This window comes from Babylonia areolata, chromosome 35, assembly GCF_041734735.1.
Source record: "Babylonia areolata isolate BAREFJ2019XMU chromosome 35, ASM4173473v1, whole genome shotgun sequence".
Lineage (NCBI taxonomy): Eukaryota > Metazoa > Mollusca > Gastropoda > Neogastropoda > Buccinidae > Babylonia > Babylonia areolata.
Window position 1 is genome coordinate 12,940,257 of NC_134910.1, and position 25,000 is coordinate 12,965,256.

At 44.5% G+C, this 25,000-nt stretch overlaps 1 protein-coding gene across 1 annotated transcript in view; it reads right to left on the reverse strand.

Moving 5' to 3' along the window:
- LOC143278147 (uncharacterized) overlaps nucleotides 1-25,000 on the reverse strand; it is a 78,573-nt gene that overhangs the window by 1,311 nt on the left and 52,262 nt on the right. Inside the window, exons 7-14 of the mRNA XM_076583179.1 lie at nucleotides 22,898-25,000; nucleotides 21,166-21,270; nucleotides 19,700-19,773; nucleotides 18,749-18,872; nucleotides 16,324-16,482; nucleotides 14,856-14,924; nucleotides 13,661-13,827; nucleotides 1-9,638 (exon numbers count right to left, since the gene is read on the reverse strand). The exon at nucleotides 1-9,638 is cut by the window's left edge and continues 1,311 nt beyond it; the exon at nucleotides 22,898-25,000 is cut by the window's right edge and continues 633 nt beyond it. Of these exons, the coding sequence (XP_076439294.1) occupies nucleotides 9,482-9,638; nucleotides 13,661-13,827; nucleotides 14,856-14,924; nucleotides 16,324-16,482; nucleotides 18,749-18,872; nucleotides 19,700-19,773; nucleotides 21,166-21,270; nucleotides 22,898-25,000 (2,958 nt within the window). The 3' untranslated portion in view covers nucleotides 1-9,481. The remainder of the gene's footprint in view (nucleotides 9,639-13,660; nucleotides 13,828-14,855; nucleotides 14,925-16,323; nucleotides 16,483-18,748; nucleotides 18,873-19,699; nucleotides 19,774-21,165; nucleotides 21,271-22,897) is intronic.

Genomic DNA, 25,000 nt, shown 5'->3' on the forward strand with positions numbered 1-25,000 from the left:
ACCAGAGGAGACCCTGCACTTCTGCCGAGTCACTTCGGTGGTGTTCAGTAGTGCCTGTTCTGATTTAACATACTTAGGACACCACTTACTTCGCCCCCTACTGATGACACAGAGCCAGACCGAGTGAGTGTCTCCCTCCCATAGTGGAGACCACCACCACCCCCACCACCACCACGTCCCTCCAACACAGTCCCCCACGAATCTGTCGACACTGAAGACCTTGACAGTAGGACTCACCCCAACCACTGTAGGTAGGCACTTCACTGTTTACATCACATCCAGGAAAACATTACCGTCATATCAATATAAGTTTAAACAATTCCATGTCTTGATCACCACTAGCTGCTGAGGGGACAATTGATCATTAAAAAAAACAAAAAAACTTGTCCAAATCTCCACACTAAAAATTGATGTGCAGGCAAGATTGTTGGTTGAAGAGCCGAAAAACTGTTCTGCCCAAAAAACCTTAAAACAAGAACAAAACGAACAAGAAAAAAAATCAAAGATTGAGTTATTGCAAAACAAGAGAGGCAAGGCCTTCAAGACTCACCTGTGATACACTTAAAAAAACAAAAACAAATCCAAGCTTTTTATGTATTGAGTATAATTTCAAAATGTAATGTTTAAGATGAGAAAGATCAGTTTAAAGCAAATTAAAGTCCCCTAGCATTAAGTACAGAGTAATTTCCCTTTTTTACTATCTGCACCAAAACGTTTTCAAAATAAATAAAACTTCCATGCTTAGCAAAAGAAGTTCCTGTTTGAACAAAAAATGATAATAATGACTGCTCTTGTTGTTGGGTCAGAATATCAGATCAAAGTGCCAAGTTTAGAGAATACAAAAAATATTAATATAACAGTAAATACAGTTTGCATATAATTAGGCTTCATTTTTTATTTTTTTGTGCCCATCCCAGAGGTGCAATATTGTTTTAAACAAGATGACTGGAAAGAACTGAATTTTTCCTATTTTAATGCCTAATTTGGTGTCAACTGACAAAGTATTTGCAGAGAAAATGTCAATGTTAAAGTTTACCATGGACACACACACACACACAGACAGACAACCGAACACCGGGTTAAAACATAGACTCACTTTGTTTACACAAGTGAGTCAGAAAAAAGAAATATAAGATGAGTAAACTGTACAAGATGATCTAGATAAATAAATTATATTATCAAATAATCATTTCACTTTCACAAAAGGTTTTCTGCAGTTCAGCAAAATTTGTGTGCAGAGCACGGCAGTCCTGGCATTTCACTGTTTACTCAATATCCAAACAACTTGCACATTTCTTATCTGTCAAACTTTTAACTTACATCCATCTTTTCCACGACTTTACTATTCAGATACTTCATAATAAAAGATCAGATTGGCAATTGCATGGCATTTCACTGTTTAATGTCCAAACAACTTTTTTTCTTTTTTTTTTTTTTTTTGCTGCCCCATCATCTGCGCCGTTTCAGTGGCATTACTCCCACGCCGCTCATTTAGATTCCCCCATACACGGCCACACCCGGGTTCGTCCGTCGCAGTTCCAGCGTCGGCAGTTCACAGGGAACCATCGATGTTAGGTCACCAGGAGGCCACACACCAGAGGAGATCCTGCACTGCTGCTGAGTCACTTCGGTGGTGTTCAGTGGTGCCTGTTCTGTTTTAACGTACTTAGGACACCACCTACTAAGCCCCCTACTAACGACAATAATGGCTTAGTCGCGGAGCCAGACTGAGTGAGCGTCTCTCCCCGAGTGGAGACCGCCACCACGTCCCTCAAACAACAGCCCCCCCATGAATCTGCCGACACTGACGACATTGACAGGACTCACCCCAAAGCACGGAAGTGGAGGGGTATCGAAACTGAGGTCACCATGAGAGCAGGGCATGAAAGGTCACAGACTTTGAGACTATTTTGTTTATATTGATGACGTTGAAGGAGAAGGAGGATGACGATGATGATGACGATGTTGCTATGGAGGTCCATTTTGGTTTGGGACTGCGTGACAAGGCTGTACTCTACGCTTCCTGTCATAATGATATCCCGGCGTTAACCAGGCCCGAGAGATACAGACACTTGCAGTGTTGGTCAAGTAATTAGAGCAACACACCCAAAGACGCATCCTTGAAGTGGATGACACTCGACTGTGTGGTCCCAGTCTCCCCATTTAAGCCCACTCAACTCTGGGTAGGAGCCGGCCACGGGCCGAAAAACCCACCTCTGCTGGGATTCGAACCCGCGTCCTCCCAGCCGTCAGTCTGCGACGCTAACCACTTCGCCACGGCGGCTGGTAACATTCAAACAACTTTATCTTATGTTCATATCTGTCAAACTTTTTTGACTTACATCCATCTTTTCCTCAAATTTACCATTCAGATACTTCGTAATAAAAGTAGAGGCTGCAAGCTGAATGCTCCCCACAGAAGCTAACTTGAGGCCACATGGGGGTAGGACTGCAAATCATGTCACTGATTCCAATGTTCAACAAATTTATTCAACATAATTCAATACCCTATTATTTTTTTTTTTAAACATTGACAAGCAATGGTGTGCATACGGTGGTGCGTCCACATTTTTTTTCTTGTCTTCTTTTCACTATGGTACAAGGATTGGACTATCACGTTGTCTTAAAACCACAACTCGATAAAAACCAAACTTCTAAACATAATTCTCACTCATTCAGCAACAATCGGGATACTTTACCTGCCTGACATCTTAGCCATCCTGAAGGCGACAAAGTGATAATATTCTTTTATCAAAGAAATCCGGAAGACTTGCAACACAATATCTATTTTCCTCTTAACTCATTCATGCAATACAAAAATCCATGTAGAACCTTAGCAAAAACAGAAGAGTAACACACACACAAACACACACACCACACACACACACACACACACACACTCCACACACACACACACACACACACACACACACTCCACACACACACACACACACACACACACACGGGGCTACCAGGTGAAAGGGGAGAAAACTCAACAGCATACACTCTGTGCCCCTTCACATCCCACTCTACCACAGTCTCAGTTCCAGTTTCTCAAGGAGGCGTCACTGCGTTCAGGCAAATCCATATACACCAGATCACATCTGCTAGGCATATGTCTGACCAACATCAATCATAACTTCTTCTTCTTCTGCGTTCACTCGTATGCACACGAGTGGGCTTTTACGTGTATGACCGTTTTTACCCCGCCATGTAGGCAGCCATACTCCATTTTCGGGGGTGTGCATGCTGGGTATGTCCTTGTTTCCATAACCCACCGAACGCTGACATGGATTACAGGATCTTTAACGTGCGTATTTGATCTTCTGCTTGCATATACACATGAAGGGGGTTCAGGCACTAGCAGGTCTGCACATATGTTGACCTGGGAGATCATAAAAATCTCCACCCTTCACCCACCAGGCGCCGTCACCGTGATTGGAACCCAGGACTCTCAGATTGACAGTCCAACGCTTTAACCACTTGGCTACTGCGCCCATCATCAATCATAACAAAACGCGCTTCGTCAAGTCTTGAGTGCATGCATATATATATATATGTGTGCGTACCAATCAGAGTGGGATTTCTTTTACAGAATTTTGCCAGAGGACAACACCCGTTTTGCCATGGGCTCATTTTCAGTGCGCCGAGTGCATGCTGTATACAGTACCTCAGTTTATCATCTCATCCAAATGATTAGCCCGCTCAGTTTGAATTTTCCACTTTAAGAAGACAAAAATGACTGCAGGATTCTTCAAAGACAAAAAAACTAAAGTTTATAAAAACCTTTTGGGTGGTAGTTGAATCCTCTTTGTTTTGACACGACGTTTCGGACCATAGGCCCGTTGTCAAGTCTTCATGATGGAAGGTGGGTAATAGGTAAGAGTTAGGTCGCAGTCCAAGGCAGCAGGTGAAACCAGGGAAGAAGACAAAAATGACTGCAGGATTCTTCAAAGACAAAAAGGCCTATGGTTCGAAACGTCATGTCAAAACAAAGAGGATTCAACTACCACCCAAAAGGTTTTTTATAAACTTTAGTTTTTTGTCTTTTTCCAGTTTAACTTGGGAGAAAAGAGTGAGACTGGGATTCAAACCCAGGCCCACATGGACACTAACTGGCAGTTGAGTGTCGGGGGTGGTGTGGCTTATGTACGGATTTGTCCAAAACGCAGTGACGCCATCTTCACAAACTGAAAATTCAAACTGAATACTGAAGCTTCTTTGTACCACGCAACCAGAAGCCAAAATCTAAGTGCAGACAGGATTTGTCTGAACTGAACCATTAAATACGTGCAGCGTGTATTGTGCTTCCCATTTGGTTAAATATACTACATCATATCAAACTAGTTCAAACTAAGCTTACAGGCTTGCTCTGTTGGCTAAATTTTGATGTGGGTAATTCAGCACAAAGATGTGTCTACCAAGCCCATCGTCTGCTCAGCCAATCAGTGCAGTCCCCTGCCTTGAGTCATTCCTTCAATCTAGATGCTCAGCCAATCAGTGCTGCTGCCAGCCTGCAGCTCTGAATAGTCATTCTTTCGTTTGCTCAGCCAATCAGTGGAAATCCCTGCCTTCAGCTCTGAATAGTTATTCCTTGATCTGCTAAGCCAATCAGTGCAGTTCCCTGCCTTCAGCTCTGAAAGTCATTCCTTGGGGCCAGACATGCCAGACAGGTTTATGCTTTATCTCACGTCAGCCATTATTTCGCTTTTTACGTTGGCAGCCCCAACACTCAGTTAATATCACAGACTGACATAAGCTTACAGTTGGGCCAACAGCAATGTGAGAGCTGTATGATCAATGGTTTCTCTATTGCAATGGGAAGCCATTTGCAGCTCAGCCTTTACCATGACTCTCAAACTTGGAGCCAAGAGTGCACTGGCTCTTAGTGCTGCTGCAGCCTTGGGGGCCAGTTGGCCTTTGGGAACCATCCCATTGCCGGCTGCCCTAAAACCCCCTTAGCTGAGGGAGCGGGGATGCAACTTGATCAAGACGCTCTCCACTACAATCAAATTCTAGCCCAGACAGCAGCTGCCTCCTCTACTGTTCTGATGGTCATAGTCGGACACAACTGACTATCACACACTAACAGTGGACTGCGCCCCATCTCCCCTACCAGATAACAGCACATCCCTCGGCAGACCAGTTAAATTGCGCCCAACAGCAAATCAAATCAAATCAAATTATGGTGCTTTGAGCCCCGCCGACCACTAAGGCCATCTCAAGGCTATCGCCGCACCCAACAGCAACCTCCCACAACACAACAATTTTCATCAACATACTTATGTTGGTCGTCAAGTGGAAGAAGAAGAAGAATATGGATTTACTCAGCTAACTGAACTATAAAAACTGCACTGAGAGAGGGATACTTGTCACTGCTCATGGGGATGAATGAGCCTGAAATTATATCTGTGACAACAATGGATAAAGAAAAAGAATAAAGTGCACTGTATACTGCTGTACAATATCGTTATTAACAGAGTGCTGATGGCATTTAAATGCTATGTCCAGCTTTTTTTTTTTTTTTCTTCATAAACTGTGCAACTATCATGCTGTTTAAATTAGTTTAAACAGTTTATGGAGATACTGTAAGCAATATTACCATTGTGATTTACAATTTACTTGAAATATACAGTCAAACAAAAAAAAGTTATTTCTTTAAGCATAGTTCCACCTCCTAAATCTGGCAAAAAACATACATGAATGCAGGTATACATTTGCATACACAAAACACACACTATTCTCCATTATACACAAATGCATGCATGCAAGCTCAAGCTGCTTGCACACTCACGCAGAGAAAAACAAAAATGAAAACAGGCCTGTGTGTCAACACATTACATAACTGCCTGTCTCTGCACAAGCTGAAAATCACCACACAGGCGCACACACACACACACACTACAATATCCAACGACTGCATATTGTGTTCCCATTCACCAACACCCATAAATTACATTCTCCTTACCATCAAAACAACACACACACACACACACACACACACACACTACAATGTCCTACGACTGCATACTATATTCCAATTCACCAACACCCATAAATTACATTCACCATCAAAACAACACACACACACACACAAACACACACGTTACAATGTCCTACAACTGCATACTAAATTCCCATTCACCAACACCCATAAATTACATTCTCCTTACCATCAAAACAACACACACACACACACACACACACACACTACAATATCCTACGACTGCATACTATATTCAAATTCACCAACACCCATAAATTATATTCACCATCAAAACAGCACACACACACACACACTACAATGTCCTACAACTGCATACTATATTCCCATTCACCAACACCAATAAATTACATTCGCCTTAACATCAAAACAGCACACACACACACACACACACACACACACACCGTGCCCACATCAAATCAGCTACTCCATCAATAACACACACAATCCATTCCTCACAGAAAGAAGAATGTCGACAAACGCTGTTCTAAGAACTGGATTTAGCACTTTACGGGGACTTGGGACAAGTCCAGGTTCACAGTGTGTACACTACACATCAGATCTCTTCCCCAGAACACACACAGGCAGGGTTTTATATATATATATATATATATATATATATATCACATAGTGACAAGAAAGATGCCTAGAACACATGGCGTTGTGTAAAGCGCGTCAACAGGTAACAAGATTTCCAATGTTATTTATTGTTTAGGTTATCTTGAACTGAGGTAGTCGTATCCACGTACATTTCCTCATACACCTCTCCCCCCACCCCCTCCTTAAAGTCTTCAAAGTTCTCAGTCTGAAAGTGTACCACACACATGCACATAAAAAAAAAGTGTCACAAAAATGATTCATGTTTCTTTAAAAATAAATACTACTGGCTGTGTCCACTTGTTCTTGGCGACAATGTGTGTAAATGTATTTTTCACTTGACAGGAAAGTTAAGTCAAATCACAAAAAAAATATATATAAAATGCTCAGATTCATACACAGCGTGATATGTTTTGGTTCTGTTTCAAAAAAAAAGGGAAATTTCAATAAATGGTTGTACATTCGGGGTGATGTGGAGTGATGGCCTAGAGGTAACGCGTCCGCCTAGGAAGCAAGAGAATCTGAGTGCGCTGGTTCGAATCACAGCTCAGCCGCCAATATTTTCTCCCCCTCCACTAGACCTTGAGTGGTGGTTTGGACGCTAGTCATTCAGATGAAACAATAAACCGAGATCCCGTGTGCAGCATGCATTTAGCACACGTAAAAGAACCCACGGCAACAAAAGGGTTGTTCCTGGGCAAAATTCTGTAGAAAAATCCACTTCGATAAGTAAAACAGATAAAACTACACGCAGGAAAAAATACAAAAATATGGGTGGCGCTGCAGTGTAGCGACGCACTCTCCCTGTGGAGGCCAACCTGAATTTCACACAGAGAAATCTGATGTGATAAAAAGAAATACAAATACAAGCTGTTTTCCAGTGTCAGCGCTCTCAGCGTGCCCATAAACACAGTAACCAGGAAGATCAGGGAATTAACAGTTGTTGGAGGGCAAACAACTTGTGTGCTGTCTCAATGCTTTCTTTTTCTTTCTTCTTTTCTTTTCTTTTTTTTTTTTCTTACCCATGTCTTTGCTATGGTTTCTATTCTATTGCACTTTATTGATGCCACCCACAGTACTGAAGACACCATGTTGATGATAAATGTTGATCATCGCATCATCAGCATGGTGGATTGAAGATTTTTGAAAAGATCAGTTGAAATTAGGAAATTATTCTTCTGGTTCCAAACTGGGGTGTGTTTGATACAGGTTCTTACTGTAGAGGGCCCAGACTGATCGCGGATCGATTGCGATCGTGCCTTAATTTTAGCCCGATCTCCCAATCGAGCTACATAATTGTGCGACTTGTTTGAAGACATAATTGGACACAAAACAGAAACGCCAAAGAATCAACAGACAGACAGAAAATGCGAAAAATTAGCTATATGAAGTGCACAGGAACAGGTGTCGAGATGGCTGCCAGAAAAAAAAGGGCACTAGCCAGGGGGACAAAGGGGACGTTACCTACTTCCGGGAGGTTATCGGCCGTAGTACTTTCATTTTCTCCGCATAGGCGGATAGTAGTTTGCACAGGACAGGAATGTCAGACCCCAGCCGGAGTCTGCACTAGTGGGTCACGGTTAAGGTGGTGTAATTTAAACTGGGGTTTGTTGGATACAGGTTCTTACTGTGTACTTTTTGACCACTGCAGATGTTTGGGGCTTTTGTGCTGTTGTTGTTTTTTTAAGAAGACACAGTTCTCAGGCAATTAAAGAATAACTTTTTTAAAATTTTTACCAAACTGTGTCATGACTCCTAGAGGGTTATCAAGGAGAAGTTCTTTTTCACAGAGAGAGAGAGAGAGGGGGGGGGAGAGAGAGAGAAAATAAGTCCTCTTGGAATGAAATCCTTTTCACTGACTTCCCACCCTACTCTTAAAATGAAGATGAAAATTCCATTTACAATTACAATTTCAATCCCCAATTTCAATTCACTTGAAAATGAAGATTGCATTAACAGTCTCACTGATGTCTTTCTGCTGTTGTTGGAAAATAATTTACAATTTCATACAAAATACTGTTCTTCTTTCAAAAAAAAAAATCTTAGATTTATCAAACATCTTAGTGAATACCCCTGGTGTTCATTCATAAACATTATGTGGTTGTTGTTTTTTTGTTGTTGTTTTTTTTAGTTCTTGTTTTTCTAATATATTTAAGGCGTTTTGTTTTTTCTCTTACCATTCCAATACCAGAAACAAAGCCTGTTTTTGTTTTTTTTTAATTCAAAGATAAATTGGTGACGGATTGCCAAAAGTTTGTCTGCTACTTTCAAACGATTAAGTTTCCAACAATCACTGAAACATTCTAATCACAGCAGATCAATACTTTGTGAATAAGAAAAAGAAAATCCCAAACTATTTCCCAGACAAAAAAAAAAAAAAAAAAAAAAAAAAAAAAAGAAAAGTCATTTTATCAAATGACTCAAACTAGCGTTTCTGTCCCTAAACAACTGCCACACATGTATCTAAAGTCAATTTTACATCCTTTTTTTCTGCATTTCATTATAATGTACAATCTTCATTATTTCATACTTTTTTCTTTCTTTTTTTTTTTTCCTTTTTTTTTTTTTTTGTCCTCCCTATAACGATATCTCATATAACGAACGTTTGACCAGAGAAGAATATAAACTTTCATTTCATGTATATCTCAACAGTTAAAAATATTGGCTTGTCAACTAAAATGGACCACCCCCCTCCCCCCCCCAAAAAAGAAAAAAAACACACACAAAAAAAAACACCAACAACAAAAACCACCGTAGTTAATTAACAAGAAAGACATAGTGGGTGGTGGGCAAGCCTCCTAAAAATGTCCAGGTTGGGCAGAGGGAAGGAGGGCCAATGGGGGGGGGGGGGGGTCCTAACTGCCGTGGGGGGGGGGGGGGTCACCTTTTGGGGGAGTACTTTGGGTTGACTGGGGTCTCGGTGTAGGAGCACAGCTTGTACTGCACCTCACTACTGTCCAGCTCAAACTTGTTGCGGGCGAAGATGAGGCGGATGTCCGTGTGCAGGTACGTCTTCCCTGAGGAACTGCTGGATATTCTGCAGAACACACAATACCACAATACTTTTTTTTTTTTTTTTTTTTTATCATCTCAACAAGAGAAATTCATTTAGTGGTGGTAAACACCTAAACAATACAATCCACGAAAATCACAGTCATTCAACATGTATGTACATGAACGGCATAAAATGTTTAGATGTCGACCTAGGGCAACGCACTGCGTACAATCAATAATCACAGTATCAGTAGCTCAAGGAGGCATCACTGCGTTCGGACAAATCCATATACGCTACACCACATCTGCCAAGCAGATGCCTGACCAGCAGCGTAACCCAACGCGCTTAGTCAGGCCTCGAGAAAAAATAAATAAATAAATAAAATAAAATATAAATAAATAAATAAAATAAAATAAATAAATAAAATAAAATAATATTTTTTTAAAAATCAGTTTTCAGTTTCAGTTTCAGTAGCTCAAGGAGGTGTCACTGCGTTCGGACAAATCCATACACGCTACACCACATCTGCCAAGCAGATGCCTGACCAGCAGTGTAACCCAACGCGCTTATTCAGGCCTTGAGAAAAAAAAAAGAAAAAAAAGAAAAAAAGAAAGAAAAAGGGTGAATAAATAATAGATAAATACATTAAAAAAAAGAACTGCTACTAATAATAATAATAATATGTATAAGGCGCAAAAACTTGATGAAGTCAACTATAAGCGTATATAAATAAATAAATAAATAAATAATATTTTTATTTGAAATAAAAAATTTAAAATAAAAAAGTAGTAATAATAATAAATAATAATAAAAATAAAAAATAAAAAAGACAACAGTGATGATAAATAAGCAAATAAATGTAAAACATGGAGACACACAATCACACATACACCCACATATGCATAACAGATATGCACCAAGAGAGGCGTTTGATTGGCTAAGAGCGGGCCAGATTAAGAGGGGCGTCTTTTCACCGTTAGCCGCGCGAAATTTGGCCAAACAGAGCAAACCATAGGCCTAGTTTGCATCAGTTTGACATGGTACAGTATATGACACCAAACATGCAGTTTCACAGATATGAAAGCACAGTCAAATACACATAAACGTACACGAGCCCAAACACACACACACACACACACACACACACACACACACATTACCCTGCACCTCCTCTACCCCCTTCCTCCACACACTCATTTCTAGGCTACGTATCGCAGCTTCCACGGCATGTACACACACACACACACACACACACACACACACACAGATGAACCCTTAACCCTTACTTATACAAGTACACACACATATGCCCATATCCCCCACCCCCAACCCCTCACACATATATACAAAGATATATAGACAACAACAACAACAACAGCGCAATGCCATGCAATCGGGATCAAGGTGAGGTCAAGACAGGTCAGGTCATGACAGACTGGGTTGGGTGTTGTCAAGGCTGGTGGGGTCATGTCAAGGCTGGTGGGGTCATGTCAAGGCTGGTGGGGTCATGTCAAGGCTGGTGGGGTCATGTCAAGGCTGGTCAGGTCATGTCAGACTGGGCTGGGACATGTCAAGGCTGGTCAGGTCATGTCAACGCTGGTGGGGTCATGTCAACGCTGGTCAGGTCAGGTCAGACTGGGTTGGGTCATGTCAAGGCTGGTGGGGTCATGTCAAGGCTGGTGGGGTCATGTCATGTCAAGGCTGGTGGGGTCATGTCAACGCTGGTCAGGTCATGTCAGACTGGGTTGGGACATGTCAAGGCTGGTCAGGTCATGTCAGACTGGGCTGGGACATGTCAAGGCTGATCAGGTCATGTCAAGGCTGGTTGGGTCATGTCAATGCTGGTCAGGTCATGTCAGACTGGGTTGGGTCATGTCAAGGCTGATCAGGTCATGTCAAGGCTGGTGGGGTCATGTCAATGCTGGTCAGGTCATGTCAGACTGGGCTGGGACATGTCAAGGCTGATCAGGTCATGTCAAGGCTGGTGGGGTCATGTCAATGCTGGTCAGGTCATGTCAGACTGGGTTGGGACATGTCAAGGCTGATCAGGTCATGTCAAGGCTGGTGGGGTCATGTCAATGCTGGTCAGGTCATGTCAGACTGGGTTGGGACATGTCAAGGCTGGTCAGGTCATGTCAGACTGGGTTGGGACATGTCAAGGCTGGTCAGGTCGTATCAGACTGGGCTGGAACATGTCAAGGCTGATCAGGTCATGTCAAGGCTGGTCAGGTCATGTCAGACTGGGCTGGGACATGTCAATGCTGGTCGGGTCATGTCAGACTGGGCTGGGAGATGTCAAGGCTGGTCAGGTCATGTCAGACTGGGCTGGGAGATGTCAAGGCTGGTGGGGTCATGTCAGACTGGGTTGGGTCAGATCAGGTCAGACAAGGTTAGGCCAGGCCAGGTCAGGTCAGGCTGGGACATGTCAGACATGGCAGATATAGCACTGTTTGGTTTTGGTGTACAGATGTAGTTGGCCTTCTTGAGGTTTCAAAAGCTAAGAAGGGAAAACAGCTACTCATCTTCCTGTGCTGATGAAGAACAAAGGGGTGCAACAGCCGAGTGGTTAAAGCGTTGGGCTTTCAATTTGAAGGTCCTGGGTTTGAATCTCGGTAACAGTGCCTGGTAAGGGGTACAGGGTGGAGCTTTTTCCGATTTCCCAGGTCAACATATGTAGCACAGCTGCTTAGTGCCTGAGCCCCTTTCATGTGTGTGTGTGTGTGTGTGTGTGTGTGTGTACGCGCGCAAGAAGATCAAACATGCACAGTTAAAGATCCTCTAATCCATGTCAAGTGTTCGGTAGGGTTATGGAGACACAAAAATAACCCATCATGCAACAACCAACAACAAGAGTCATCGGCAAGTCGATGCTGGTCGTGTTACCAAAAGAAGAAAAAAAAAGGCAGAAGGCTGAGAATGTCTTCGCTCAACAGATATTTACTTTTCATGCACTTGCCAGATGATGACTATATATTTGTAAGTAATAACAAAAACCATAGAGACAGTGATAGGACTGTTTGGGACATGGGCGGGTCATGGTTTAAAGAATGTAAGAGCGCTGGGAGGGGAAAGGGGTGGGGGGTGGGGGGTGGGGTGGGGGGATTATACAAAAGAAAAACCCTTGCAGTAACTCACATTCTTGTCAAGCTAAACTGTGAGTCAGTCTTGCAGGTCACGATAATAATTCATGTCTACATTCTGGTTATGAATATAATGAAGGCAAATCCTGCACTGGTGATGTTGTTAACTCACCACAGTCATTGCTGATGTTAACCCACCACAGTCATTGCTGATGTTAACTCACCACAGTCATTGCTGATGTTAACTCACCACAGTCATTGCTGATGTTAACCCACCACAGACATTACCGAACGTTATTGTCAGTCGTCATGATGACTTCATTGAATGTCAAATGTTACTGATTTGTTATATGTATGATAGTCGTGTCCGACTATCACCACCAGAACAGCAGAGGAGGCAACTGCCGTTCCTAGTTATCTGGGCTAGAATTTGATTCTAGTGGAGAGAGCCTTGCCCCAAATTACATCCCCCATTCTCTCAGCTAAGAGAATTCACTATGTGCTGAATGTGAATTGTTGATCTGTACTGTGTTGACTGAAAAAGAATAGGATGGGCGCAATAGCTGAGTGGTTAATGGGTTGGACTTTCAATCTGAGGGTCCCAGGTTCGAATCTCGGTGACGGCGCCTGGTGGGTAAAGGGTGGGGATTTTTCCTATCTCCCAGATCAACATATGTGCAGACCTGCTAGTGCCTGAACCCCCCTTCGTGTGTATACGCAAGGAGAAGATCAAATACGCGCGTTAAAGATCCTGTAATCCATGTCGGCGTTCGGCGGGCCATGGAAACAAGAACACACCCGGCATGCACAACCCCGAAAACGGAGTATGGCTGCCTACATGGCAGGGTAAAAACGGTCATACACGTAAAAAGCCCACTCGTGTACATACGAGTGAACATGGGAGTTGCAGCCCAAGGGGGGGAAAAAAGGAAAGGAAAAAAGAGAAGTACAGTGACAAGCGAGGGCTCTGACTGACTGACTGACCTGAGATGGATGAGGTAGCGGAGGTAGGAGGGGAGGGGGGAGAGCGGGTCGACGGGCTGGTAGACGGTGCGCTGCCGCAGGACCGTCTGGCTGGTGGGCGGCATGTCCTGCAGGTCGTACTTCACCACAAACATCTTCACCACCGTCTTGTTCGGGTTGAAGAGCGTCTGGCGACACGAACCACAAATTGCATACACATGCACATACACGCACACATACACACACAGGCGCACACACACACACATTCAAACACAAGTTTTAATTATCCTTTCACACCTATCACAGTACGGAGGGCTACTACAAAATAATGATTTCATGCCCAGAACAAACATCTTCACCACCGTCTTGTTCGGTCTGAACAGCTTCTGGCGACACAAACCACAGACAACACACACAAGAACGCATACACTCACACACACACGCACTCACACACACACACACACATGCACACACACACACACATACAAGCATGCACATACAACACACACTCACGAACGCACACACACAACACACTCACACTCACACACACACACACACACTCACACACTCACAACACACACACACACACACACACACACACACACACATTTCAAGTTTTAATCATCCTTTCACTCCCACTGGAGCACAGAGGACTACTAGTACTGCAAAATAATGGTTTCATGCCCGGAACAAACATTTCTAAATCCAAATACACAACAATGTCACAGAAAAGTTGTTGAGAAAACAACAAATGTCTCTTAACCCTGAAAGAGTGTCAAGACAACATTTGCAAATCTAATGAACTTATTTATGGCTAAAACAACTTTTTTGCCTCCTTTGCGCATATAACAAAAAATAAAAACCAGTTTCAGAGACAAACCACACACACACACACACACACACAGAGCAGAAACACACATTGTATGTAAAATCAGATACACCATAAACAAAAGAACACTTGAATACATGCACACTGCATTCACACACACACACACACACACACACACACACACACACGCACACACACACACACACATGCACACGCACACATACACACACGCACGTGCACACACACACACACACACACACACACACACACGCACACACACACGCGCGTGCACACACACACACGTGCCCGCACATGCACACACACACACACACACACACACACAGCGCATGCACACAACATACAACGAAAACAATAGCGGACACTCACCACTTGCAGAGTACCCACGTTGGGGATGTGGTAGCCTCTCTTGCCCAAACTCTCCAGGTTAATGTGACCCTGCCACACACACAACACACAGTTCCACTTTCTCAAGGAGGACTCACTGTGTTCCGGACAAATCCATACACCAACAAGCGTTGGCCTAGAGGTAATGCATCCACCGAGGAAGCGAGAGAATCTGAACGCACTGGTTCCAGTCCCACAGTCGCCAGTATTTTCTCCCCCTCCACTAGACCTTGAGCGGTGGTCTGGATGCTAGTAATTCAGATAAGACGATAAACCGAGTTCCCATGTGCAGCATGCATTTAGCGCATGTAAAAGAACTCACGCAAACAAAAGGGTTGTCCCTGGCAAAATTCTGTAGAAAAATCCACTTTGATAGGAAAACAAATAAAATTGCAGGCAAAAAACAACAACAAACAAACAAAAAAAAAACCCTCCCCAAAAATGGCTGGCGCTCTAAGTGTAGCAACGCACTCTCCCTGGGGACAGCAGCCCAGAGAAATCTGTTGTGACAAAAAGAACATTACAATACAATACAATACAATACAATACAATACACAGCATCTGTTCAGCAGATGCCTAACCAGCAGCATGCATGACCCAACGCACTTTGTAAGGCCTCGACTCATTCAGGCGTTCAATTCTTCATCTCTTTTAACTCACTCAGTACGGCCAGTCCTCTCTTCTCCTCTACACAGACCCCTCGGATGTCCAGTGGGTGTCTGAATGACCCAACCTTTAGCTTCCGCTTGCAATATTTTGATGATGGTAATTGGGTTGAAACGCTGTTAACGTCGTCTCTTTCGCCGTTCGTATGGAGAGAGTTAATCTAAACCTGCACTGCTTTGTGAAAGCAACACACAATCACAAACAGCAAACTGAACGATCTTGAGTTCATGATGATTGTCTTTGTGAAGCGACACACAGTAACTGAATTATGATAAGTTCACGATCATTTCCTTTGTAAAGAAACACACGATCGCTGAATCATTATTAGTTATTGATGAATTTCTTTTTTCTTTTCTTCTTTTTCCTTTTCTTTTTTTTATTTTTATTTTTTTTTGTTTTTGTTTTTTTCAAAGTGGGGGCTGGGCGTTTACATGGCATTCTACCTTGTACACAGTTTTCGACCCACACTGATGAGGGTTGGGCGTTTCACTAGATACTGGGGAGGGTTTATAAGGCAAAGTTTACAGAACACACACACACACACACACACACTCACACACACACAAACACACACACACTCACACACACACACTCACACACACACACACACACAACACACACACTCACACACACACACGCATAACAAAGAAAAAAAAGAGCATGCAATGTGACACACAAAACCACCACCACCACCACCATTACATTGGCAGCAGCAGAACAACGGACAGAACAGACAGACAGACAGACAGAGGGGAGCGGTCGGGGTAGGGGACTGACGACTGACCAGGTAGGGGGAGGGGGCGTTGTCGTCCGACAGGTTGAAGAAGTAAGCGGTGACGGGCAGGGAGACGTGGCGTGGGCAGAACTTGCCACTGGCCCCGATGTCGATGCTGAACCCCTCCACCACCCCCGCCGGCTCCAGGCGGCCGTTTAGGATGGATTCCTGACAGGAGAGGGTCAAGGTCAGGGTCAAGGTCAGGTCATGTCCCATGGTTTGTCATCAATGATATTAAATCACATCATGTCTCACTCTCCCCCCCCCCCCCCCCCCTCTATATATATAGCGCTCAATCTAGTATCAGGGTCAAGATCAAGGTAACATCACAAGGTTGTCATCACTGATAATAAATCACATTATCTCTCTCTCTCTCTCTCTCTCTCTCTCTCTCTCTATATATATATATATATATATATATTGCTCAATCTAGTATCATGGTCATCGTCACGATCATGTTATCCATATATACCGCTCAATCTAGTATCAGGTCAACGTGCAGGTCACATGACACAGTTTATCATCACAGAAAATAAATCATGCTGTCTATACGAATATAGCACTCAATCTAGTGCGGCGAAAACCAAACAAAACAGCCTTAACTCACAACTTTCACCACGTATGCACTAAAACACCGAAACATAGCGGATGCCAGACAAAACTTATAAATAAATAAGCACGGTGAAGACAGAGAAACTACGGGCGGAAAGAACAGGGATGGGAGGGACGGACTATTTTTGAAAAAGGGGCAGGTTTTCTGAGGCCCAGACTTCTGGCAGCCACGACCGTGAGACAGCGCTGTGCACACAGGCACAGGCAAGTTGTCAAGTTTCTCAAGGAAGCAATCCCAGCGTTAGGAAAAATCCATAATCTGCTGGTCATCTAGACTCCTGACAGACCAGCAGCGTAACACAACACTTGAAATCATTTCACTCCAGCTGGCAGGGAAGGAGGGACTCGGAGGGACTAGACAGCCAAATTAAGAAATCTTGACATCATTTCATGACGGGCGCAATAGCCGAGTGGTTAAAGTGTTGGACTTTCAACCTGAGGGTCCCGGGTTCGAATCTCGGTAACGGCGCCTGGTGGGTAAAGGGTGGAGATTTTTACGATCTCCCAGGTCAACATATGTGCAGACCTGCTAGTGCCTGAACCCCCTTCGTGTGTATATGCAAGCAAAAGATCAAATATGCACGTTAAAGATCCTGTAATCCATGTCAGCGTTCGGTGGGTTATGGAAACAAGAACATACCCAGCATGCACGCCCCCGAAAGCGGAGTATGGCTGCCTACATGGCGGGGTAAAAACTGTCATACATGTAAAAGCCCACTAGTGTACATACGAGTGAACGTGGGAGTTGCAGCCCATGAACGCAGAAGAAGAAGAAGAAATCATTTCATGAAGTTCTTCATGCCAATGATTGACCAAACAGAAGATAGCCTTTGACGGTCATCAGGGTAGTGAATTCATATCCACAATCTAAGGCTTGGCAGAAGATCTCTGGGCTCAGAATCCTCTCCTTTCCTTGTTGTTTTTTTTTTAACCTCCCCTCAACAGAAGTCAGGTACCCATTCACACCTGGAGTGGAGAAAAGAAAATCAAGAGTAAAATGCCATTCTCCAGTATTAACTCACTCCACATGAATAGTTTTCTCCCTTGCTTTTCTCTACAGACGACCCATTTGTTTGGATTAGGAAAAAAATCGCTAAAAATACAAAACATAAAGTAATTGAATGAAACTCACTATATTTGACCCACTCACCCCTCTCCTCACGTCGTGTGAATGCCCACCCCCCTCCCTCTTCACTGCTCTCAGAAGCTGAGTCACTATCCGTATCTTCCTGCTGGTCGCTTTCTTTACTGCAGATACTTTATTCAACGTCTTCATCATCCTCGTCGATGTCGAAACCTTCAGTCTGAAGCATTTCAATCACTTCAGCAGCGGTAAAAGCCGCTGTCGTGATCTAGTTTGCTCCAAAACTTTCCACTCGTATCACCTGCGACACCATTTTCGATACGTATGCAGATTAGCTTGTCGTGTGGGGTCCTGAACTAGCTGGCTCGCTGTGGAGTGTGTAGTTTCAGAAACTCATGAAGAAACTTTCCATTCAACCCTTGACACATTCACAATGCCCAGTGTAGCTGTTAATTGTTATGCTACACCATGAGGAAAACGTGGGAAAAAATTTTATTGTCGAAACCGCTATAACATTCCGTCATCCGGAACGCTACCTTACGTCAGCAACGCTATAGCGTTCCATCGTCCGGAGTGAGTTAACACACCATGCTGAAAGGGAGCCCTCAAACCAAGATCACTGGTGAACAACACTGGGTTATCAGTAGTTCATCTCCTAACAGATTCGGTCACGGCACCTCTAAACCTGTAAAAAAAAAACAAAAAAAACAGCAAACAAAAAAAAATAAAAGCCCTCACCTCAAAGTTGCCCAGGAGGCAGTTTGTGGAGGCGGGGGCACTGGTGCTGAGGACACGGCCAGATTGCGCCAGGGAATCTGAGGAGTCTTTGCACACATCCGGCAGCCGGGACAGCGAGATAGCACTGTGCACATACAGGACACAGACACTTACAAGTGATACCCCATCACCACCACCCCACCACCTCCCCAAAAATCAATCAATAACATGAAAGGTTGGCAAAGACAAGAGCAACCACATTCTAATTTACTTATCTCCATGAGTGGTGGCCCTTGGAAAATGTCTCACCAGTTCTGGCCAGAAATGGCATTTGATTGGCTAGCAGATGGTGTACAAAAGAGCAGGATGCCTTATCACTGAGTTAGCCACCCAAAGCAAAGCAATAGGCCTAGTTTCACATGGTACAGTATATCACACACACACACACACACACACACACACACTAAAGTATCTTTTGATGAGAAATGAAAAAAAACCAATGAGGAGAGGAGAGTAAAGGATTGAACAACAGTAAACAGTGGTAACTCTCCAGTGATGGCCTAGAGGTAACGCCTAGGAAGTGAGAGATTCTGAGCCCACTGGTTCAAATCACGGCTCAGCCTCCGATATTTTCTCCCCCTCCACTAGACCTCGAGTGGTGGTCTGCACGTTAGTCATTCAGATGAGACAATAAACCGAGGTCCCGTGTGCATCATGCACTTAGCGCACGTAAAAGAACCCACGGCAACAAAAGGGTTGTTCCTGGCAAAATTCTATAGAAAAACCACTTCGATAGGAAAAACAAATAAAACTGCACACAGGAAAAAATACCAAAAAAAAGGGTGGCGCTGTAGAGTAGCAACAAGTCAGTGCTAATCGATTCAGCTAGCACACAAAGTAAATAAAAAGGTTCATTGTAACAAACTCAAAACACTTACTCCAAAACAGGCTTGTCCTCAAACCCGATCATACCTTTTGATAGCTTTAGTAGTGGTCAGAGTTTCATCGTAATCAAATCTTCCAGTTGATCGTCGTTTGATGGGAGCCTGCACACACCAGACGATGGCAAGAATTGTACGCTGAGACTTTCAGCAGTTAACTCACTACAGACGAATAGTTCTCTCCCTTGCTTTTCCCTACAGACGACCCAATACAAAACATAAAGTAACTGAATGAAACCCACTGTACTTGACCCACTGACCCCTCTCCTCACGTCGTGTGAACGTCCATCCCCCTCCCTCTTCACTGCTCTCAGAAGCTGAATCACAATCAGTACCTACTTGCCAGTAGCTTTCTTCACTGCTGACACTTTATTCAACGTCTTCATCATCCTCGCTGATGACAAAACTTTCAGTTTGAAGCATTTCAATTACTTCAGCAGCAGTAAAAGCTGACATGCTCCAAAAATTTCCACTTGTATCGCCTGCGACGCCATTTTTGATACGTATGCAGATTAGCCTGTCGTATGGGGTCCTGAACTCACTGGCTTGCTGTGGAGTGTGTTGTTACAGAATCTCATGAAGAAACTTTCCATTCAACCCTTGACATGTTCGCAATGCCCAGCGTAGCTGCAATTGTTATGCTACCCCACAAGGAAAACGAGGAAAATTTTTTAATTGTCGAAACCGCTATAGCGGTCCGTCATCCGGAACGCTACCTTACATCAGGAACGCTTAGCATTCCATCATCCAGAGTGAGTTAAGACAAGTCAGGTGAGCGTGTGGAGAGGACAGTTTTTCTTTGATCTTTTTTTTTTTTTTTTTTAATGCTGGGCCTCATCGTCCATTTTCAACTCTGCATAACATAAAAGCCTCCAGGGTGTAAACAAACAATATCTTTTTTTTTTTTTTTTTTAGGATAAATTTTGTGCTCGAGTGTTTGGTTGGCTGACTGAAAAGGGCTATGCATGTAAGTTTTTCATTTATTTCATTTTCGTGTTTTAATGCATGTTTTAAACAGGATCTACATTGTCGAGCCCAACTGAGCATGTTTTACATGGAAAGGCGCTTAATAGATTAAATTATTATTGTCATCATTATTACTATTTTTATAATATTATTGACATAAGATGTAATGATGTCAAAATGACCATTCCATTTGTCTCATATGTCCATGCTGATAATCATTTATGAAAACACCATGAACTCTCATAACCTGTGTGTGTGTGTGTGTGTGCGTGTTAACATAAATCAGCTTTCGGACAGATACATGTCTGTGAAGAGTTATGCCTGTAAGCTTTTGTTTTAGCGCTTAAATGCACGTTTAGACATTGGTGGTGGTGGTGTTTTTTTGAGCATGTCTTACATGGTAAGGCACTATATAAATTAATTATCTTTATTATTATTATTATTATTATTATCAAGAACCTTATTATTCTATAAGAATCTCATTATGATTCATCAATAAAAGCCATTCATCTTAAACAAATTCTGACTCACGGGGCTGGACTGTGAGGGGAGACTACCGCGTGAGTTGAACAGCATGGACGCGCTCTTCACCAGACGGTGACGCAGGCGATCTGACCCTGCTATTTTCATCCCTTCCTGTTTTACAACCACAGTGCATCCACGTTATCATCAACATCACCACATCACATTCTTTACAATAACAATCATAATGATGATCATAAATTAATTAATAACCTTCAGGAATATACACACACACACACACACACACACACACACACACAAAGTGTTCTTCATCATCATCAACATCACCTTAACAATCTTCACTAATAATCTTCACAATAACAATAATAAAGGTCATACAATCACCTCCAGGAATACACAACACACAAAAATAATTCAAAGTAAATGCACATCAGCTCAGTAAAAAAAAAATATAGAATATCAAGTCTGAACAGCATGGAGCACCAGTATGTAAAATGACAAATAGTGATGGGTGCAATAGCCAGATGGTTAGCCTTAAGAGCACTGGATTTCTGAGTTCGATATCCGGTTCGGCACACATGATGGATGAAAGGTGAAGATTTTTTCAGACCTCCCAGGTCAATGTATGTGCAGACCTGCTAGTGCCTGAACCGTTTTCATGTGTATACGCACAGAAAAAGATCAAATGCGCATGTTAAAGATCCTGTAATCCATGTCAGTTTTCGGTAGGCTATGGAGAAATGAAAATAACTAACATGCATCAGCCACAACAGAGTCATCATCAAGTCGATGTTGGTCACGTAACAGAGAGAAAGAAGAAAGATGAAGATAAATGTGTGATGACAAGAATGATGTGTCTGGACTGACAAGGACTTCAACACCAACAGCCGTCAGCCACCATCAACAATTATCAACCAACCAACTAATGAGAAACACAGCTTAACATCTGCGATCAACCAATCAAATGAGTGACTCAGCTGGACAACAGCTATCTACCAACCAATTAGCCACTCAGCTTAACATCAACAATCTACCAAACCAACCAGCCAGCAAATCTACTTATCATCAGCTGTCTACCAACCAACCAATCCTCTACTCAGCTAAACGACAGCTATCAGCCAACCAATTAATGAGAAACAGCTACCCATCAACCACCCAATGAGCGACACAGCTGCACAACAGCTACCAACCAATTAAATAATCAGTAGCGGCTCTCTAGTAGTAAACCAAGCAATGAGCAACTCAGCTCAGTAGCAAGCTATCAACCAAAGCGATGAGCGACTCAGCTCCATAACAGGTTGTCAACCAACCAACTCAGCTCAGAAACTACTTCTTCTTCTTCGTTCGTGGGCTGAAACTCCCACGTTCACTTGTATGTACACGAGTGGGCTGTTACATGCATGACTGTTTTTACCCTGCCATGTATGCAGCCATACTCCGCTTTCGGGCATGTGCATGCTGGGTATGTTCTTGTTTCCATAACCCACCAAACACTGACATGGATTACAGGATCTTTAACGTGCGTATTTGATCTTCTACTTGTGTATATACACGAAGAGGGTTCAGGCACTAGCAGGTCTGCACGTATGTTGACCTGGGAGATCGGAAAAATCTCTACCCTTCACCTACCAGGTACCATCACCAAGATTCGAACCCGGGACCCTCAGATTGAAAGTCAAATGTTTTAACCACTCAGCTATTGCGCCCGTCAGCTCAGTAACAAGCCATCAACTAACCAACCAAACAACCAAGTGAGTCTAAAGTCCGCATCCCGACCCACCTTCTCTCTCTGCGCAGGGCGACCTCGTTTGACCTCTTCCGAGGTCATGCCCCCTTGCATGTCCTCCTTGGCCCGCGGTTTCTCCGACAGGCAGGAAAAGCTGGGGGCGGACTTGGTGCGGGTGGGACAGTGCGCCACGACACCGCCCGTCACCTCGCACCCTTTGTCGTAGAACACACCGTCATCGCTTTCCGGCGTCGAGTCCACAGCGGTGTCATCCATGCTGTCAACAGCGCCACCACCATCAACGTTATCAGAACTAGAACTAAGCAGACAGGTGTTTCCCACAGAGCACTGCAGTGAACACTGCAGGTCAGCGGTCCTTTTGTCGGCGACCTGTTCTTGGCAAGGTGATGGGGGCAGGGGGGCTACAGGCAAGCTGGGTATACTGACACCGGGGCTGAGGTCAAGGTCAAGGTCAAGGTCAAGATCATCATCATCGTCTGTCAGGACGGAGGAATCACAGGCAGGGTGAGGGTGAGGGTGAGGGGTGGTGCGGCTGACGCACCCATTGCGAAGAGTCGGGCCAGCGGTCATCAACGTGCGGTCAACGATAACACGACCAGAGTGAGAACCGTTCTGAATGGCGTGACTGAACACGCAACCGTTTGGCTGACCCTGAGGAAGAGATGTGGTGACGATGTCCACTCCAAAGCCGTTCTGCTGTTGCCGCTGTGACTGCCGCTGTTCCTTTCTCTCCCCACTGTCGGTGGGGGACCGAGCAGGTGACTCTGCTCTCTGCTGCTGCAGACACAGCTTCTTCACCAGCGACGTCAGCTCTTCATCCGTTTCCAGGTCCAACACGCTCTTCCACTGGGCAGGGGGGACGACTCTGTCAGGGGGGGAGGTGGGGGACTCCAGGTAAAACGTGCAGGGTGATGTCCCCCTGTCTGTCGGTCCATCGTCACACTGGGATGGGGAGTCTGTCTGTGGGTGAAGGGAAGGAAGAAGAGGCGAGGGGGACGGAACACATTCCTTGTCTGTGTGAGAGTCGGTGAAGACATCGTTGCCTTGTGGCAATGGAGGGGAATGGACAACAGAGGGACGAACAGAACTGGCCGTGCCGTTGTGTCGACAACAGACCTCAGGCTCCTGGATGCTTTCAGGACCCGGCGAAGACCACGAGCCACCACGCCCAGTGGCTGACGAGCCGGCCTCTGCTTCCCTCTGTGGCTTCTGACCTCCTCCAGCTGGGTGGGAACAGGAATCATCATCATGGGAATCCGGGGAATCACAGGGACCCATCTCCAGCGTCTGGCATGACGCGTCTGTCAATGTTGGGTCGGTCGTGTCACATGCCGCGCAGGAGTTGCACTGTGCCACAGCAACCACCTCACCTGAAGGGGGCAGTCTGCAGGTGTCATGACAAGTGTCAGAACAGGTGTCAGGACAGGGCAGGAAGGCAGCAGTGCCAGAGCCAGGTGCGACATGACACGACACAGACTGTGGAAGGTCCTCCGCCAAGGGGGAGGTGGAGAGGTTGGTGGGGGTGCTGGAGTCACTGTGCCGGTCCCCCCCTCTTCCTCCTCCCCCTAGCGACACTTTGGATGAGGAGGAATAAGTGGACGACGATGATGATGATGACGACGAAGATGATGACCATGAATTGGAAAGAGCGTCAACAGCTAGGTGTGGCAATGTCGCGTTCTGCTGCTGCCCTGTGCCGCCGCCCAGCTGGGAATTTTTGACCTGGACAGTTCTGCCCAGGTCCCTCAACGTCTGGTTCACAGACTCCACCAGGGAAGAAGGGATGGAATGTAGCAGTGGTGGTGGCGGTGGCGAGGGGATATGGGCTTCTACACCGTTCTGCGACCCGGCACAACAACTTACGCCTTCACCCAGACCGGAACTGTCATCCTCAGACTCCGTGGTGGTGGTCACCGCCTCCTTTCTCTTCACCTTCACCTTCCTTGTCGGCAGCTCTGGGGAGCTTCTCTTCAAGGCGTTGGAGGAGCTCGTCGTGACGGCTCCATCCACACACGGCTGTGGCAGCTTGCAAGCCTGCTGCTCGGAAGCCACCACCACCACGGAAGCCGGTGGCAGTTCTGAGTCAGCTCTCTGTGCTGACTCCACAGCACTGGATGCTCTCGTCCAAGAGGAATC